We start from the raw sequence: 19,234 nt of genomic DNA, 5'->3' as shown, positions 1-19,234 counted from the left end.
CACTGCACGAGATGTCATGCATGATTCTTCTTTTAGAAAATGGGTTTTCACAGTGATAATAACAGCACCCTAATGCCAGAGTTGTTTGTCAGCGGCAAGGGGTGCATTGCACCCACGGGTGCTTAAAATGAATATATCCCTGGAAACGAGGTTAAACAAGATTTCATCCTTGTCCGACCCGGGAAATGGGAGTAATCCTTCTTCAAAGCGCTCATGGTTAATGTTCCAGGTAGTTTTGCACCCCATTCCACCAACTGAAGGTGTTGAAAATTATGTGTGTTTCATATACTGCTGTACCCCTTTCCACCTGCATGTGTGAGGTGTATTATTGCCGTTAACAAACAGTTAAAATAGAGTCTAGAAAAACATGTATAAAATGTAAAGAGCTGAATACAATAAAATATAGAACAAATTACACCTTCTGCAATTTAAGACTTTAAAACCCACTGAATTTCAATTGGGACATTGACAATAATGTTTTACTGTATATGCAACATGTCCATACATTTGAGCTATTATTATTCATAAACATCTAAATTCCCTATCATTAGCATCTTACATCCAAATGTACAAAATGTTCCCTTACATTAAATGTGTTTCTCTATAAACCACCAGCAAGCTGATTTCTCAACAAAGGGCATGTCAGGATTATCTTGAATGGGGAGCCTTATCTACATCAGCTGCATCAGCTGGGACAGTATATAAAGAACGGAAGATTCAGGCAGGAGAAAAAAGCACCAAGACCCACAGTGCTGAATGAATCGCTAGCATTCAGTTACTTTTGTTTTCTCATACACTATATTTTGTAAGAAATTGATCACTAATTGCATCCACAATGCAACCAGCAATGATGATGTTCTCCAGCAAATACTGGGCAAGAAGAGGATTATCCTTGGATTCTGCTATGTTTGATGAGCACCATTTAGGCAACCAAACAGTGAGTACTTGATTTTGTTTAGTAGATTTTATATATATATATATATATATATATATATATATATATATATATATATATATATATATATATATATATATATATTAAATACACTACGATAAAGCAAATCTATTTTTTATAAACCACTTATAGTTGCCGGTGTTAACAGATTTCATTTGATGTTGTTTTGTTTTTTAAATCCTGCCTTTCTAACACCAGGTTAACTTCAGATGGATCACTTGAAGGGTATTTTTTGAGCAGACACAGTCAGTTTGCTTACATGGGGGCATTCATTCCCTCCAGCCTACCAAGTTGTACTTGCTTAAAGTTAGTGTGTGCACATCTGTTAAGATCATGTGCCAGATAAAACTCAGTCTAGGACTCTATGAAAAAGTTTCTCTCTTCACCGTCATGCCCAAGACATCCAGCAATCTGGATACAAAATAAAAAAAGACACTGTGGTGCTCAGTTAAGATGAGGGATTCAGTGTGTTAGTCTTCCAAAACCTCCTCAAGTGAAGCAGAGCGAGCAATCTGCCGCTGTATTCTAGTGAACAGGGCTCTAGGTACTTTCAAGAGGCAGAACATGCTTTCCCTTCAATTTAAGTACCATCCAGTTTTTAGTTATTTTCTAAATTAAGGAAGTTGTTGTTGGCAACAACCAAATTAGGTACAACACTCAGACGAGGACCTCATCTTAGCCTGGACCCTATTCTTTGTAATATTTTAAACAGGAAAGCGCATCTGCTGCTTCTCTGTTGTTTAGTTTTTGGCTTTATAATGAATTCGGTCAAATAAAGTAATGCTGACTTATTACAAAAGTTGTGTCTCAAAAAAATAAAAATAAAAATAAAAAACTGTCTGCAAATGAGCCACTTTTCACCACAGATAATGACATTGCAAAGGCAAGCACAACAATAAACAAAAACATAATCTTATACAAAAGAAGAAGACACTAGGAAAAATCTTAAAGAAAATGAAATCTACGATCTGGCAACAATTTGTTCTACAGTTCTACTGTACTGTAGAGTTTAAAAGGGAGACAGCCAGTCTGTTCTGCACTCTGCACTGCTGAAGGAAGAAGAAGGCTGTGTGCTCTGGTTCCGTGCAGTCACGGTTGTGAGTACTGTGTGTATTCTAAAAAAAAAAAAAAAAAAACAACCCTGTGTTTTTGTTTTATGTCAGGTAAACGGCTTAGCTGTCCTGCGAGCTAGTCAGTGCTTCTGAAATGAGCTAGGTGTTTGTTTTTTTCATTAAAAGTGCACGCAAGCGCTGAACCTCCAGTTTTGTGTCGGGTCTGTGTTTTAAAGGGACAGAACGAACGAGAGTGAGTGCCACTCCGTTACAATATATATCACAATAATACTTTATCTGTGAAGGAAGATTCTATTATATAGAGAGAGCATGCACAGGTAACTCAATAATAGTCCATTGGTGAGTAAAGACATACAGTAAACAACTCAGGACTTCTACCCTCTGGGTTTGTCTTTCCACACTCATGAAGTTTTTTTCCCCCTCAATTAACCTTTAATATTTGACTTGCTGTAATCCAGACTATTTGTTATTTCGAGTTCTTGAAACCTCTCTGCTACTCCGCTGTGCGAGCAGTGGTGCTGGAACAATTTTTATAGTGGGGGTGCTGAAAGCCATTGAACAAAACCATAACCCCTGTATATGATGGAAGCAGGTGCACAGCACTTCAATCCAGCAGGCGCTGCCACACCCCCAGCACCCCTAGTTCCAGCTCCCCTGCGTGCGAGGAGTTGGACTGAATCCTGCCTTTCAGTTCCATAGTAATGAAATGAGCTTGCAACATATTAAATCATATTGAAAATGGCCTGAGTAACTCAAGAAAGGGTATAACGTCTTAAAGAACAGTAACTTTACCTATATTAAGCCATTCTTTACAAATGTTGCATTCTTTAATACGCTGATACATTAGTTTAAACCAGTGGAACCATTTAAATACGGAAATTATGTAAGCCGTTTGCAAACTTTTTTTTAAAGTTTTGGGAAAAATGTTAGGCCTGCTGCCTCCTGCATCTGTTCCTGCCACTAGCCAGGCTTGGCCAAAGCTACCCTTCAACTAGCCCTGTGGTTTGACTTGTTTCTTAAAATGTTCTTAATTTTTATTTTGTGGAATTCTATAGCTTTCATCATTGTTTTAATGGGTGACACATTTAAGCACCAGTACATATATACAAATGTTAATTGTCATGTACACTTTTTCACTTTACTCTCCTATCTATTATAGCAATACAAGAGTGTTTTTAGTAAAATTGAGGAAGCTGGCAAAGTGAAAAACAAGGCAGCTGATGGTGGGAAAATGGCGGTGGTGTTCTCCCTGAAAAACGAAGTTGGTTGCTTGGTAAAAGCCCTCAGAATCTTTCAGGTTTGTGTTTATTAAATTCATTTTAAAGAGGGGGAGAGAGAAAATGGCACCATTCACTGGACAGTAACGTTTTTATATTTTTGAGTTGCCTAAACGCACAAGCATTCCTAAAATTGTAATGCAATTTGTATTTTGCAATTTGTATTTGTTTTGTGTTTAAAAGGCGTGGAAGGTCAGCAGAGCAGTTGTTCAATGAAAATGTGTCACGTGCTTGTGCTTGATCTGTGAATGCAGAATGCGGGTGACACAACTCAGACTCACCACATTCTGTTTGGACTTTGCATTATAATGAATGAGTTTCTTTTTTATTAATTTTTTTAACAGCAAAGATGAGCTGAGCATTTTTAAGCACTGAAGTGTTGCGGGTGTCGCAATAGTCGCAAACCAGCTGCAAACGAGTCGGAAGCCTAGGGTGAAATGTACGAAACATGCGCAATGCTGTTAGCGACTTTTTAGGGAATGCTTTACAGCAGCAGTTTTTCTTTGTGGTTCAACCTCAGATGAATATGTAATTATGGGTGTTCCTGCATAAATTCGCAAAAAGCAGGTGGAGATAGTGCAAATGAGGGTTCTCAAATATTACAATGAGATGTACTAAAGCTGCCGGCAAGTGTGACACTTACATTGCATTAAAATATTAAGAACTGTTGAAAGCATGTTTTAAACAGTCGCAAATGTTGCTGGCATTTCCCAGTCTGCTTCTTCTCGTGTATTGCCAGTTGTGCTCAATGCATTTTTGAGGCGAACACCCAAATACAATTTTTTCCCTAAAAGAAAGGTGTACTTACAAGCCTTGAAAACAAATTTCTATGACATTTCTGGTTTCCCCAACGTGTTGGGAGCAATAGACTGCACACATGTGCTGCTAACCCCTCCAGCTCATTCTGAGGATCTGTATAGGAATAGGAAACACACCTATTCTATTAATGTGCAGGTGGGTTGTAGTTGTGCACAATTTAGCACTGCACCACTGACTAACTTAAATACAAACTGACAGTATACATTTGGCTTATAGGCTACTCATGATAGTATGAATTAGTGGTATAATTTAAAAAAAGCTAAAATCATTTAGTTTCAATTTAAAATAATCTTTTATTCGCATTGTACACCAATGTATACAATGCAGCAGCATGATTTATTTTGTGTTACTGGTAGCCTACAGGCAAAATTAAATAGAAAGTGCACTAGGTATTCATTTGATTTTACTACTGTATTGTATACAGTACAGATTTTCTTTTTCATAATGTAATGTATAGCCTGCCCAAAACATATAGGTGTTATTTCAGTGCAATGATTTATACATTTAAAATACATTGAGCACTATAAATGTATGTGTGTGTGATTTTATTGCATTTTTTTTAAAAACCCAACACCTCCTTATGTCAGACAACATATCCGGTTTAGTGAGGGGCTACTGTATGATTATGAAAAGCTTTTTGATAGAAACACATTTTTTATTTGGGGGTGAAGGTGGGGGCCCCACTATAGAATCTGATGAGTTTAAACTGCCTTTCGTTATTTATTCTAAAAGATGTTGCACGACATTCGCAGTGGTAGAGATCTCGCTAAGATGACACAACAAATATTTCAATTAGTATATTGCGACTCTATTAACATATTTTCTCTTAGTGCATATGACAAAATGTATACTTTGTGAACTGTTGCAAATTGCAGTATGTTTGCACTGCGACTGGCCCATCTTAGTACATTTACCCCTGAATGTTTTCAGCACCTGTCAAATATTTAAATGCATTTTCCTTAGATTATTTTTATAGAGGCCCCTGTGCCCATATAACCTACAATTTTTTAAGCAATTATATGCATGCTAGTCAGAGCTTTAGCCATGAGTCTTTATGCAAATACCAATTTTGTAAAGATAAAAAACTACTGGTTCCTTTGTACTTAAAGTGAAATCAGCTGTGTAAGTAAATGACAGTGGGATCAATCCCTACACCCTGCCCTTCTTTGCCTTTCCATCATTTTGCACCCTACTATATTTTAACTGCTTTATTGTATTTACTAATAAGGCAGCCATAGACTGCTCAAGGTTGTCTGAAAGCAAGCAACACTCTTAATTGCTTTTCCAGAAATGTTTCACCTTTTGTCAATGTACAAGATGTCACTTGTCACTTTTTCTTCACTCCACCTGCTAGGAAAAGCATGTGAATCTTGTTCACATCGAATCGAGAAAGTCCAAGCGGAGAAACTCTGAGGTAGAAATCTACGCCGACTGCGACTGCAGCAAGAAAGAGTTTAACGAGCTGATCCTGGTTCTGAAACTCCACAGCAGCAGCATCACTCTGAACCCTCCCGACAGCATGTGGACAGAGCAGGAGGAGGAGGGGGGTAAGGGCGCCTTCTCCATTCGGGATTCAGTATTCAAACCCACCCTGTAGCTGTTAGGCATTGTCTCTGTAGAGCTTTGCACAGAGATTATACCAGGTATGCCCCCACTCTCAGTCATAAATCAAAGTCTATCAAAGTAGAAGAAGATCATCTTTTGACTTCATCTATGATGCTTACTGCATGGGACTCCAGATGTTGGTCAATATTACACCCAGCCATAATTTCAACAAGCATTGTATTAAGATCTGACAACACCATGGTCCATATTTACAATGTCTAAGTCCACCAGAAAATGCATTATTAGTCATTTGTTTCATGCTGGTCTTTCACTCCCTTGCTCACAAATTTCTTGACTGTCTTTGTACCTGAGACTTCCAGGCTTCCGCTGATCTACTCTGCTGTTCGTTCACTGATTATTTGATTTAATTGTATTTCCAGCCCAAGCTCTAGCCTCTTGCAAGGCTTTTCTTTTTTATAATGCTAGCTAGCACTGTAACCTATAAGCCACTTGTTCCTTTGTACTTTGCTAATTGTTTTCTGCAGGAAGCTTTGTTTAATGACTTTCTTCACAGTGTCTTATCTCTAATCAGCTTGCTGTATCATTATGCTATATGCAGTGTCTGATTCCTTTTGGGAAACCTTACGTCTGACAACTGCTATTTATCTACAGAAACTATAGACAGCAGATGTTTGAATCTTTAAATGACCCTGCGGTATTCTTATCACGGAAATGCACTCAGAGTAATTTATCCTTTTTCCACTTTTCTGCACTGTAATTAATGCTTCTTTACTTTAACAATGAGAAGAAAAATGACAGGTATGTTATTTAAATAGTTGTAGCAACATGTGGTGACATATAATGCTATATTTTTCGGAACCTGGCTACTTAATCTTTAAAGTAATTAAAACATATATAGTTTATACCTCAACTACCCTCTTTCTGGTAATAATTTAACCCCACCAGTATAAATCTTATCTATACTTTCAAGCCAGGAATTCATTTTAAAATAATATAGGTGAATTTTCCACCATAGAAAATCTTCCTCCTCTTAACTTTGTAGATTGCCTTTTTAACTAATAAATTCCGATTGAGTTCTGGAGCTCATTGTGTTCTGTGTCTTATTTAACAGGATTGGATGGTGTTTAAATTCCGATTGAGTTCTGGAGCTCATTGTGTTCTGTGTCTTATTTAACAGGATTGGATGGTGTTTAAATTCCGATTGAGTTCTGGAGCTCATTGTGTTCTGTGTCTTATTTAACAGGATTTGGATGGTGTTTAAATTCCAGTCGAGTTCTGCAGCTCATTGTGTTCTGTGTTTTATTTAACAGGATTGGATGGTGTTTAAATTCCGATCGAGTTCTGGAGCTCATTGTGTTCTGTGTTTTATTTAACAGGATTGGACGGTGTTTAAATTCCAGTCGAGTTCTGGAGCTCATTGTGTTCTGTGTTTTATTTAACAGGATTGGATGGTGTTTAATTCCAGTCGAGTTCTGGAGCTCATTGTGTTCTGTGTTTTATTTAACAGGATTGGACGGTGTTTAAATTCCGATTGAGTTCTGGAGCTCATTGTGTTCTGTGTTTTATTTAACAGGATTGGATGGTGTTCCTTGGTTCCCCAGAAAGATTGCAGAGCTGGATCAGTGCTCCCACAGAGTGCTGATGTACGGCTCAGAACTGGACGCTGATCATCCTGTAAGTCACTTTCCTGTCATCAGCCCTGAGGAAGCTTTTCAGAACCATTTGTATTGGAATAGTTAGTAATCTTGGCAAATAATGATCTTAGCAAAAACAACAATAGAGAATCCTACAGAACACACATACTAGGGTTTTAAACAGGTACGAACCCCCCTTTCTTCTTACAGTAATTTGGTAACACTTTACATTACGTGTCTCTAATTATGGTGTATTTATTTAGTAGTTACTTTGTAAATACATGTGTAGTTATACATAATTACAATGTTTACAATGTACAACATTTCTTTGCATGATGTAACCCAAATCCTAACCATAACTCTCAACTTAACTCTAAACCTAAGACTAGCCCCTCTAACCCTAACCCCTTTCTGATACAATTGTGCACTTACATATGTCATGCAAAAAAAAATGTTAACTATGCACAGTAACATTGCAATTATGTGTAAGTACACATGTATTTACTGTGTAACTAATATGTAAATACATAATAATTAGAGGCACTTAAAGTAAAGTGTTACACATATTAATACTATGAAAAATCCATGGTAATACCATAGGAAATACATGGGGAAAACTAAGTTACTGGGCAATAATCATTGAAATAGTTTGATAAAACATTTAGTTGTAAATGAATAGCAAACTATTGTACTCTTCTGATATTTTCAACACTTGCTAATACAAATGACTAAATATAATACAGTTAAAGTGAATGACTTCAAGGCAGATATACAAAACAAGGCAATTTATTGCTGCATTAAAATTACCTTCAGGTAGTTACCACATGCTGTAAAGATTTTGCGATCCCTCTATAGCTTTTACTGTCAGGCTAGCATACTAATTGAAGCCAATAGCAGGGCTAATTGTATGTAAATGATTATGGGGCATAAGAAGAGTTTTCCAGCTCTGCTCGAGTGGTGTTGGGTAGATGAAGGATACAGTCCTGCTATATCCTTCACTCAGGGACAGCGGTGATACAGAGAGTAAAGAACAGGTTAGCAAAGCTAAATGAAAAGCTCTGAGGGATGAAGTCATTGCAAACAGCTCCAAGCAGTTTGGAACTGAAGTGTGCTATGTGGAGGCGAACGGCAAACTTTTAATCCTTGGCGATATCGAAAATGGAGAAACCGGTCTGTTCTTTTTGGATCAGTAGACATACTTACAGGTGTGACATATGATTATAAATAAATTTGTTTTAATGATTCCCAGTGGCAATGAAAGTGGTTGCTGCATTGTAAATGAATGGAATGTGAGACCGCCACAGTAACAGGGAAGCTCTGTTTGTAGGTCTGATTGGCTGATGTTCTTGAAGTGCCAGCCCACCCCCGGTGTTTAATTACAGCATCTCGGTAGAACCAACACCTCGCTGCTTTCATGAACTCACTCACACTGGGGTAAAAATAGACCGTGTTGGAGTTAATTACTGCCATCTTAATCGTTTAAGTATGGGAGGCTGTAACCATGGTAAACTTCAGACTCATTAAAAAGTCTTGCCGCTAAGTAGCACACTTTGGAATATTGCAGTGAATATCTGACAGGCTAAACACAGTTATTGTCCTATTAGAAGGCAAAGTGATTTTCATGTCCCCTCTATTCCACACTGTGGGGGAGACTAGAAACAGAGCAGGATGCAAGAAGGGAGTATAATTCTGTGTCTAATGTATACCTTTTAAGCATCTATCGTTCAGCCCTCTCGCATTTAGTACAGTGTTTCACGCCCTCCCCATCATTGTGTTGTCAAAAATTGTATTTATTTTCCTTGGCTCAATCAAGTGGAGCAGAGGGCTGCACTGTCCAGCGACTCAAAGTGCAATTGGTGGCCATAATAACAAACCTTCCTATATAATATATATATATAATAAAACCTCTTTATTGATTCACTTTAGTCATTTTAGTTTTTCTTTTCAGATTTTCAGTTATGTGACTGTATTGAATGCTACATGTCTCCTTTTTTTAGGGGTTTAAAGACAATGTTTATCGACAAAGGCGAAAATATTTTGTGGATGTTGCCATGAATTACAAATAGTAAGTACTAAACCTATTTTTACAGTAAATATAGCACAGAGGCCAACACCCTTATCTTGTCTTAATAAACTTGCAAACCATAATGGCTAGTGGACCAAAACATGTTGAACAAATAAGCTGTTAAAAGTGTAAAGGGTGCATTTGGGATTTTGGGATGACTTTCTTCCTCTCTGTGTTGGTCTGTGCTTTATCTAATTTCCGATGACAGCATTATGATGCCTGCATAAGCACCACAGTAGATTCTGATCAGGGCAGTACTTGGTCAATGCTTAAAGGGAATTAAGCAGAGCTGCAGAAACGATGTTGGTAGCTCAGAAGGGATGAGACATTAAACAGAAATCCTCTCCATGTCGGAGACCTCAGACATTCAGAGCCTGGGTGTATGGCATGATTGGTAGACTTGCTTAAATTAAATGACACTTTAAAATACAGTGTTCCTTGTAGAATCATAACAACAATGTTTCATCTCCAGGTTATTCCCCAAAAAAGATTTCTACCTCAGTCAATCAATCAATAAATATTTTAAATAACCTATTGAGAACAGAATAATTAGTACAAGGCTTGATAAGTGAAAGGGGTTTTAGAGGCAGCTTGAAAACAAAAATGCTGTTAGGTAACACTCACACATAATTACAGTGTTGTTATGCTTAGTTACAATGTACTTAGTCATTTTTTTGCACAATATAACCCTAACCTTAAGCCTAATCATAACCCTAACCCTTTTCTGATACAATTATGTACTTACACATATCATGCAAAAGATTTACACATTAAGTACATTGTAACTATGCATAATAACATTGTAATTATGTGTAAGTACACATGTATTTACTAAGTAACTACAATGTAAATACACAGTAATTAGAGACTATCTAAAGTGATACCGTATTTTATAACTGAGTAAAACAAGAAACAAACCCTGATATATGCAAACGTTTCTGTGTGAAACATCCAGATAGTTGCCTTTCATTGAAATCTTATGTAAACTGCTGCAAGCAAGACCCCATTACAATAGTAACTGTGGTGCCCTAGATGACTGGGACGCGGCTGTGGTATTCATATAACAATCCTTTTAAATAAAATGTCCACAGAAATTAATTAACCAGACGTAGCTGCTGCGGCCAAGCAAAGAACGGTGAGAAGTTGGTAATTTCACCTCCACAGATGTACAGATTTTACTGTTTAAAGAATCACAAAAAATTAGGAAAGGACTTTTGTTAGAAACATCAAGCAATAGTGGTAGATTACTAAAAGGTTGAAACTAACTTGACCTACTTTGATCACGAACATCGCCAACTAATCATTTGCTCATTAAAAAATAATCATAATATGGCTACCAAACTATCAATTTGTTAATAAATAAGTAGCTATGTCCAGAAGGCATACCAGATACCCTCATGAGACCTTTAGAGCCAGAGCTTGCTGAAAGGCATAACACAATCGGCATTTGTGCTTCACGAGAATGGAAAACATCCCATCAGCAGGATAAACTCCGGCTCAGTTTAGAAGTTTGACAACGTTCTGAATGATCCCAGAGGAATTTCTGCTGGGGAGTTGAAACCACTGAACTGTACCAAAGTCTTGAATTGTAGCTGTTTAAGCAAAATGCTGCATTCCAGCGGTACATCTTTTCTGTTCTTCTCTCTAGTGGGCAGCCCATCCCCCGAGTCGAGTACACGGAAGAGGAAGTGAAGACCTGGGGCACAGTGTTCAGAGAGTTGACGAAGCTTTATCCCACTCACGCCTGTCGGGAATATCTCAAGAACCTTCCTTTGCTGATGAAACACTGCGGGTACAGGGAAGACAATGTGCCACAGCTTGAGGATGTTTCTAAATTCCTGAAAGGTATGTCTTGTACCCCTGTCATTTATGAATAGGATGTCCGCAAGATAAATAGAGGCACTCAAACCTAAAAAAAACCCCATCTGGTAGTCCCTTTTAATGCCTTGTCCTCACCACAGTGGATTCCTTAAAACTACGACCATTGAATGAGATTTTTAAGTCCCCCGTCAACCATAGTGCCGTTTACTGTAAGTACAGTATGGTAGGGTTCAAACCCAATGAAGTTCGCATTTTTTGGACATAATAATTACTATGTAACAAAAACTAGAAACTTAAAAAAGGTTACTATACTGAGGTGGCAGACACAGCAACCCAGGGCATAATAATTCCAGTTGCAAGGGCGACATTGTATGGGATGTGCAGCAGTTTTAATAGCCAGTACTGTACCTATATTTGGTTCAAGAGTCTAGATATTTTGGATTGGGTTCAATTCTGAAAATGTGATTAACAAAGTTAGAAATGATTGCCTCTTGATGAAAGGACACCATTCCTGGCATCTCATTGGCTCAACCACGAAAACAATCCTGCATAATACAACCCCCCCTTATTCAGTAAGATTTGCCCTGCAGCTCCGAGCACACTCTTAGTAATCACCTCAAAATGAAACCTGACAGTCAAATATCTGAGGGATAATTGCTAGTTTGAGAAGCTGTTTAAAATGCAGTGGATGAAGTGGCTGGTTGAGCATGGGGACTATACGATTAAAATGACTCATGTGGGTTGAGACTTTGAAGCGCTGTCTTTCTTTCTCAAATGTCACAAGCTGTTACACTGTGGGTTTCATGGTTGACCACTTCACTGTAGAACCAATAATACTGGTTAATAAAGGGCTAAAAATATTCAGATTTTGGCATTCCACAATGTGTCTTACTCGGTTTCATTGAAAATGCCGGCACACTGTAGGGTAAACCATTTACCATTTACTAATATTTACTACATGCGTCTCTTACGAGGATGTAACTCCATACATTTACAGCACATATGTAATCGTAAAACATCATCAGCCCGGGGGCCAGTAGATTGAATTAGAAATTACTCTTTCAGAAATTTAAAATAACTTGTGAGCTATAATAGGAAACTGCTATTGAGATGGTCTCAATACATCATGTAAAACATAAAGACACTCTGATAATCCAATAAGTACAGTGTGTTATGTTTGAAGATATTGATTTCCTATCCTGGTCAAAACATCTGTGCTCTACAGTTTAAAACAGATAACAACATTACAGATAATAACTGTAGCCCCAGTCCTACTTCATGAGTTGAAAAATAAGTTGCACAAAACTGATATTTTGCTAAATCTCCACTCGTAGTTCTGCAGTTCAGTTGATATGGTGCAGTTTATACTTATATCAGACTTTAATATTGCAACAAATTCTGTGAAAACTATAAGACGTGAAAAGTATGAGCCTTGGCTATAGCATTATCCTATGTTATTGTAGAGTGGTAGATATGGATGAAAGTGAATGAGTCCTGGGCTTCTTTGCTGATCACTAACACACCGATCGATCAACAGTACACTGCGCTCGAAAGCACAAATACGAGTTATGGCTCTGGAACCTGCAGGTGCTGCTGGGAATTGTCCCAATTAAACACAGCTGTTTTTATTTATTTGCTGTTTTATCGTTATTATTTCTCATGGTAAAGACGCAGAGCTTTTGTTACTATGGTAACATACATTGAATCATTGAAAATAATCCGATCACAGACATTTCAGTACCTCCGAAGACCCTGCATTCCTGTTCCTAGCACTCTTGTAATTACTCTTGGTAGAAGCTGCTAGTAAGCTTGTGTTGACGCGTACTACAGACATTTTGATGAACGCCTTTACATGTTGTAATAGTATAGAAATACAGAACAAACATATAGCCCAAGGCATACTCAACTGTGCATTCCTTGGCACTACATGTACAAAATTGAGATCCATATGTTTTTGTTTTTTTGTGGGTTTTTTTGTTGCCATGGTGACAAAATCCCATTTGAAAGGGCCAGAGCAGTGGCTGTAACATGATTGGAATCACAGCAGGATGTCACTCTCTTTTCAGAGAGATCTGGTTTCGCAGTCCGGCCTGTGGCAGGATACCTGTCACCCAGGGATTTCTTAGCTGGGTTAGCCTACCGAGTGTTCAACTGTACTCAGTACATACGCCACGGCACGGACCCACTCTACACCCCTGAACCGTAAGTGTCTGGCCTTAACAGAGACCAACTCAAGCTATTTGACACTGCAGGTACATTGTATTATATAGATGCATGTGCTGACATGCATTGGCTACTTGCTAAACTAGATTCGTTTGTTTGTTTGTTTTTTTGGTAACACTTTATATTGTGTCTCTAATTACTGTGTATTTACATAGTTACATGGGCAGCAGTGTGGCGTAGTGGTTAGGGCTCTGGACTCTTGACCGGAGGGTTGTGGTTTCAATCCCTGGTAGGGGACACTGCTGCTGTACCCTTGAGCAAGGTACTTTACTTAAATTGCTCCAGTAAAAACCCAACTGTATAAATGGGTAATTGTATGTAAAAATAATGTGATATCTTGTAACAATTGTAAGTCGCCCTGGATAAGGGCGTCTGCTAAGAAATTAATAGTAATAATAGTAGTTACATAGTAAATACATGTGTGCTTACACATAATTACAATGTTATTATGAATAGTTAAAATGCACTTAATGTGTACATCTTTTTGCACGATATATGTAAGTACACAATTGTATCAGAAAAGGATTAGGGTTAGGTTTAGAGTTAGGGTTTGGTGGCTTAGGGTTAAGTTTGGAATTAGGTTTAGATAGAGTTAGGATTAGAATTATTCAGTTAGGTTTAGAGTTAGGGTTAGAATCTTGCAAAAAAATGGTATACATTAAATACATTGTAACAATAACATTGTAATTATGTGTAAGTACACGTGTATTTACTAAGTAACTACTCTGTATTAATTAGAGACACTTCATGTAAAAATCTCTGCTCCTTACTTTAGGGACACATGCCATGAGCTGCTGGGACACATGCCTCTCCTTGCCGATCCAAAGTTTGCCCAGTTTTCACAGGAGATTGGACTAGCCTCACTGGGAGCCTCCGATGAGGATGTTCAGAAACTAGCAACAGTGAGTCCGTTATCAATCTAATATAGAATGGCACATTCATCCAAGGGCTTGACAGTGCTTTGACCAGTGATATAAATTCAGCACCATGCCACACTAGCATAAATAACCTTCCACAGAACACATTCTACTGTTTAAACAGTAGCTGGGTGCAGTCTGGTCAAGGCATCTGTAGGCTAGTACAAGAGTCTTGAACTGGATGCGAGCGGTGATCGGGAGCCAGTGGAGTGAGCGGAGCAGTGGAGTTGCGTGGGAGAAGTGAGGCAGAGAGAACACCAGGTGAGCAGCGGAGCTCTGGATGAGCTGGAGTGGACGGGTGGCGGACGCAGGGAGGCCAGCCAGGAGGGAGTTGCAGTAGTCTAGTTGGGAGAGTACCAGGGCCTGGACCAGGAGCTGGGTGGCGTAGTTGGTGAGGAAGGGTCGGATTCTTCGTATGTTGCTCAGGAAGAATCGGCAAGTGCATGCCAGAGTGGAGATGTGCTGGGAATAAGAGAGGCAGGGGTCCAGGGTGACTCTGAGGTTCTTAGCTAAGGAGGAGGGAGAGAGTGTGGTACATTCCAGAGGAACGGAGATAGAGAGATCAGAGGAGGGGGAGGAGGGAAAGAACAGGAGGTCAGTTTAGAGAGGTTGAGTTTGAGGTGATGCGAGTGCATCCAGGAGGAGATAGCAGGAAGACAAGTAGAGATACGGGAGGGAATGGTGCAGACAAAGGTGGGGAAGGAGAGGAAAATCTGAGCATCATCAGCATAGAAATGGTATGAGAAACCATAGGATGCGATGAGGGGGTCCAGGGAGCGGGTGAGGTGTTCAGGTTGCTCCACGCCAAGTTACCTGGTAAGTGCGGTTGGAGAACCAGGCCAGAGCAATGCCAGAGATTCCCAGGTCAGCGAGAAAGGATAGTAGAATAGAGTGATCGACAGTGTCAAAGGCAGCAGAGAGGTCGAGGAGAATTAGGACAGAGGAGAAAGAGGCAGCTTGGGCAGAGTTTAGTGAGTTAGTGACAGACAGGAGGGCGGTTTCAGTGGAGTGAGCAGAGCGGAAGCCAGATTGGAGAGGGTTGAGCAGAGAGTGGCTGGACAGGAAAGCAGAGAGCTGGTGGTGTACAACCTGCTTGAGGGTTTTGAGGAGGAAGGGTAGAAGGGAGACAGGACGGTAGCTCTGGAGGGAGGTGGGGTCGAGGGTAGGTTTTTTGAGGAGGGGAGTGATAGAGGCTTGTTTGAAGGCAGAGGGAAAGAGACCAGAATGGAGGGAGGTGCTGAGAAGGGAGAAGATGAAGGGAAGTAGAGCAGGAGCAGCAGCTTGAAAGGGGTGAGTGGGGAGGGGGTCCAGGGCACACGTGGTGGGTTTGTTACCCTGAAGCAGGGAGGAGAGGTCAGAGTCTGAGAGGGGAGAGAAGGTGGAGAAGGAGGGTGAGTTAGTAGGGGATGCAGTGGGTGTAGGGGTTGGAGCAGGAGGGGGTGCGGGGGAGTTAATAATTAATCTAAGCTAGGTTTCTTTACAAAAAAAAACAAAAAACATAGTAGGTTCCATAAATTGGCTTGATGCTTGTTCAAGTAGGTATAGCAGAGTTTCTGAATTCATAATCAAATTTAAATCATCAGGAATCAGGAATATTGGTTACGGTTTATTTTTAAAACCAATCAGTGCCAGCTTGCTTATTAGCCGTGTCAAAGTATATTTGATGTGATATTTTGACATCCGTTTGAAATTTGACATTCATGTAGATAAATTGGTTGGTAGAAAGAATAGCATCAGAACTCAGAACAAATTACCCCCTTGAGACACATCTTTACCCAAGTTTTGCTTTTTGGAGGCCAGTACTCATTCTGTGTACATTAGTTTTACTTTAGGGTTCTTTAAGCATGAAACAAGCTATCAGAATTGTGAATCTCTCACCTGGATAATAAGGAAGAATGCACTTCATTATGACCAGTCTAATGGATTGCATTGACCCTGGTGTGGGGCATGTTCTCTTGGTATACCCTGGCTTGTTTTGAAAGCAGCTAGCGGGTAAATGTTTTCTTTGGTGGTTATCTTTCCCCCCCCCTGGACCGCATTTGATCTTTAAAAATAACAACAACAAAAAAACAGCAGTTCATTTTAAATAAATGTGTAGCATTTATTTATTTTTTTGTAATATATATTAAATCTTAAAAGCAAGGTCAGTCGTTTATTCCAAACCCCGGGGCTCTGCACTGATATAAAAAGCAGCTTTAAACCTGTGTTTAAGGCCACAGTCATAGGATGCACTTTTGAAAAACATGTTTAATATCAAATTAAAATAAATATTTTATTTATAATAATAATAATAAAAAAAAATACATTTAAAATCAATGTTTTTAGAGAATTTTAAATAGGTTTCAAACCAGGACTGTTTTTTTCTCATTTTCAAATTGGAAGCAGGTGCACATGATCCAACACAAATGTGTTACTGGGCATTTCATATGAGAGTTTCATATTACATTCTAATACTTTAAAGTTTATAAAAATGACAAAAAGCAAAGTTTATATATATATATGTGTGTGTAGATTTATTTTGGCAACAGAAGATCATTTGGCATTGAATGTATCGCAATATATCACAATATTGTCTTCAGTATTGTAATATATTGCAATACAGATCCTCAGTCCCAATACCCACCCCTAGTATTTTATGAGCACAGATACACTTCACTGTTCTGGTAAAGGGAAAATGTAAAATTCAAATATTCCACTGTCTGACATTATTTTGGAGTGAAGACCATTGTCTTTCTTTTTGTTTTCAGTGCTATTTCTTCACCATAGAGTTTGGACTTTGCAAACAGGAAGGGCAGCTCCGGGCCTATGGGGCAGGGCTGCTGTCTTCTATTGGAGAGCTGAAGGTATACAATGGCTTTCATGGCCTCTAACCAGGTCATTTCCACTCTGAAGCAGACCCGCAATGTTCTGAATGCTGTTACGCTGGTGTCTTTACAGCATGCGCTCTCTGATAAGGCGAGTGTAAAGCAGTTCGACCCTAGAACCACTTGCAATCAAGAGTGTCTCATTACAACTTTCCAAGATGTCTATTTTGTTTCTGAAAGTTTCGAAGAAGCCAAAGACAAGATGAGGTAATTGTTTGAGCTTGGGGAAAAAAAAACTATGATGGAATGATTATGACTTGTTTTTATAACTGAATGGCATTTTTTTTTTTTTTTTCAGGGAATTTGCGAAAACAATCAAACGTCCATTCTCAGTGTATTTTAACCCTTACACTCAAAGTGTGGAAATGTTGAAAGACACCAGAAGCATTGAGAATGTTGTCCAGGACTTGAGAAGTGACCTCAACACTGTGTGTGATGCTTTAAGTAAAATGAACAAATACCTAGGAATTTGAGTGCCATAGGGCTGTGTGTCTGTCTATTCAGATGTAAACCTTGTTTAAGAATATCTTTCTGATTCTTTCAATGTACAAGCTGGCATTCAAACACCAAATATATATATATATATATATATATATATATATATATATATATATATATATATATATATATATACAGCTCTGGAAAAAATTAAGAGACCACTGCAAAATTATCAATTTCTCTGGTTTTACTATTTATAGGTATGTGTTTGGGTAAAATGAACATTTTTGTTTTATTCTATAAACTACTGACAACATTTCTGACAACAAGTACAAGGTTGTCCTGGAAGAAAACTTGCTTCCTTCTGCTCTGACAATGTTCCCCAACTCTGAGGATTGGTTTTTCCAGCAGGACAATGCTCCATGCCACACAGCCAGGTCAATCAAGGTGTGGATGGAGGACCACCAGATCAAGACCCTGTCATGGCCAGCCCAATCTCCAGACCTGAACCCCATTGAAAACCTCTGGAATGTGATCAAGAGGAAGATGGATGGTCACAAGTCATCAAACAAAGCCGAGCTGCTTGAATTTTTGCGCCAGGAGTGGCATAAAGTCACCCGACATCAATGTGAAAGACTGGTGGAGAGCATGCCAAGACGCATGAAAGCTGTGCTTGAAAATCAGGGTTATTCCACCAAATATTGATTTCTGAACTCTTCCTAAGTTAAAACATTAGTATTGTGTTGTTTAAAAATGAATATGAACTTATTTTCTTTGCATTATTCGAGGTCTGACAACACTGCATCTTTTTTGTTATTTTGACCAGTTGTCATTTTCTGCAAATAAATGCTCTAAATGACAATATTTTTATTTGGAATTTGGGAGAAATGTTGTCAGTGGTTTATAGAATAAAACAAAAATGTTCATTTTACCCAAACACATACATATAAATAGTAAAACCAGAGAAACTGATAATTTTGCAGTGGTCTCTTAATTTTTTCCAGAGCTGTATATACAGTGCAGTGCAAACATTGCGTATGTACAGTATGACTGTAGCTTTAACTGCTCTCAAAGCATTGTGTATATTCATACCAAAGGTCTGAGTTAAAGCACTCATCCAAAAGGGGAATTTGAGAATTTATTTTTTTTGGGACAATAGACTATTTTCACCTGTAACCCATTATAAAACAGAACATTCATTCAAATGACACGCATTGATACCTGTTCAGTGTAGCGTTAGGGCTCTGGCATGCTTCAGTACAGCTGTAACAATAACCTTGGGTTGCACTGCGTCTTTGTCATGTATTCTGCTTCTCACAATGGAATGATGTGGTAGCTGTTTGAAGGGGGTGGCGGGCTGACATACGATTTGCACATCATTGTAGACACTGGAACCTGTTTCAATGCTGAGAGGTTCGATACACCCTCTGGTAGAAAAAAATAAGAAGCCATGTCTGTCTGATATGTTTTAAATGATACATTATGCTGTGATGGTAGAATTTATGGTACTGTGTATCACCCTTCTTGAACCAGGGTTCGAAGTATAACTGTTAAATATTGTAATAAAATTAACTGTTAAATA

The 19,234-nt window shown here is 38.6% G+C and overlaps 1 protein-coding gene across 1 annotated transcript; it reads left to right on the top strand.

Moving 5' to 3' along the window:
- The first annotated feature begins 718 nt into the window (after positions 1-718).
- LOC117415915 (tryptophan 5-hydroxylase 2-like) lies at positions 719-17,777 on the top strand. The gene is made up of 11 exons (XM_034026845.3): positions 719-937; positions 3,188-3,325; positions 5,479-5,671; positions 7,264-7,364; positions 9,322-9,389; positions 11,038-11,234; positions 13,277-13,412; positions 14,209-14,335; positions 17,098-17,193; positions 17,288-17,421; positions 17,513-17,777. Exons 1-11 carry the CDS (start codon positions 836-838, stop codon positions 17,685-17,687), a joined length of 1,467 nt encoding a protein of 488 aa, XP_033882736.2. The 5' UTR covers positions 719-835; the 3' UTR covers positions 17,688-17,777.
- Positions 17,778-19,234: the final 1,457 nt, after the last annotated feature.

This window comes from Acipenser ruthenus, chromosome 7, assembly GCF_902713425.1.
Source record: "Acipenser ruthenus chromosome 7, fAciRut3.2 maternal haplotype, whole genome shotgun sequence".
In the NCBI taxonomy this organism is placed as follows: domain Eukaryota; kingdom Metazoa; phylum Chordata; class Actinopteri; order Acipenseriformes; family Acipenseridae; genus Acipenser; species Acipenser ruthenus.
Note: the sequence above shows the minus strand (reverse complement) of the source record. Positions and strands in the feature narration are given on the sequence as shown.

What these genes read in the sequence shown, in the direction of transcription:
- LOC117415915 (XM_034026845.3), top strand. Translation starts at nt 836, where the DNA reads ATGCAACCAGCAATGATGATGTTCTCCAGCAAATACTGGGCAAGAAGA. An exon ending in TGTTTCTAAATTCCTGAAAG is followed by an intron (nt 11,235 to 13,276) that starts GTATGTCTTGTA and finishes CTCTCTTTTCAG; the next exon opens with AGAGATCTGGTTTCGCAGTC. An exon ending in GAAGCCAAAGACAAGATGAG is followed by an intron (nt 17,422 to 17,512) that starts GTAATTGTTTGA and finishes TTTTTTTTTCAG; the next exon opens with GGAATTTGCGAAAACAATCA.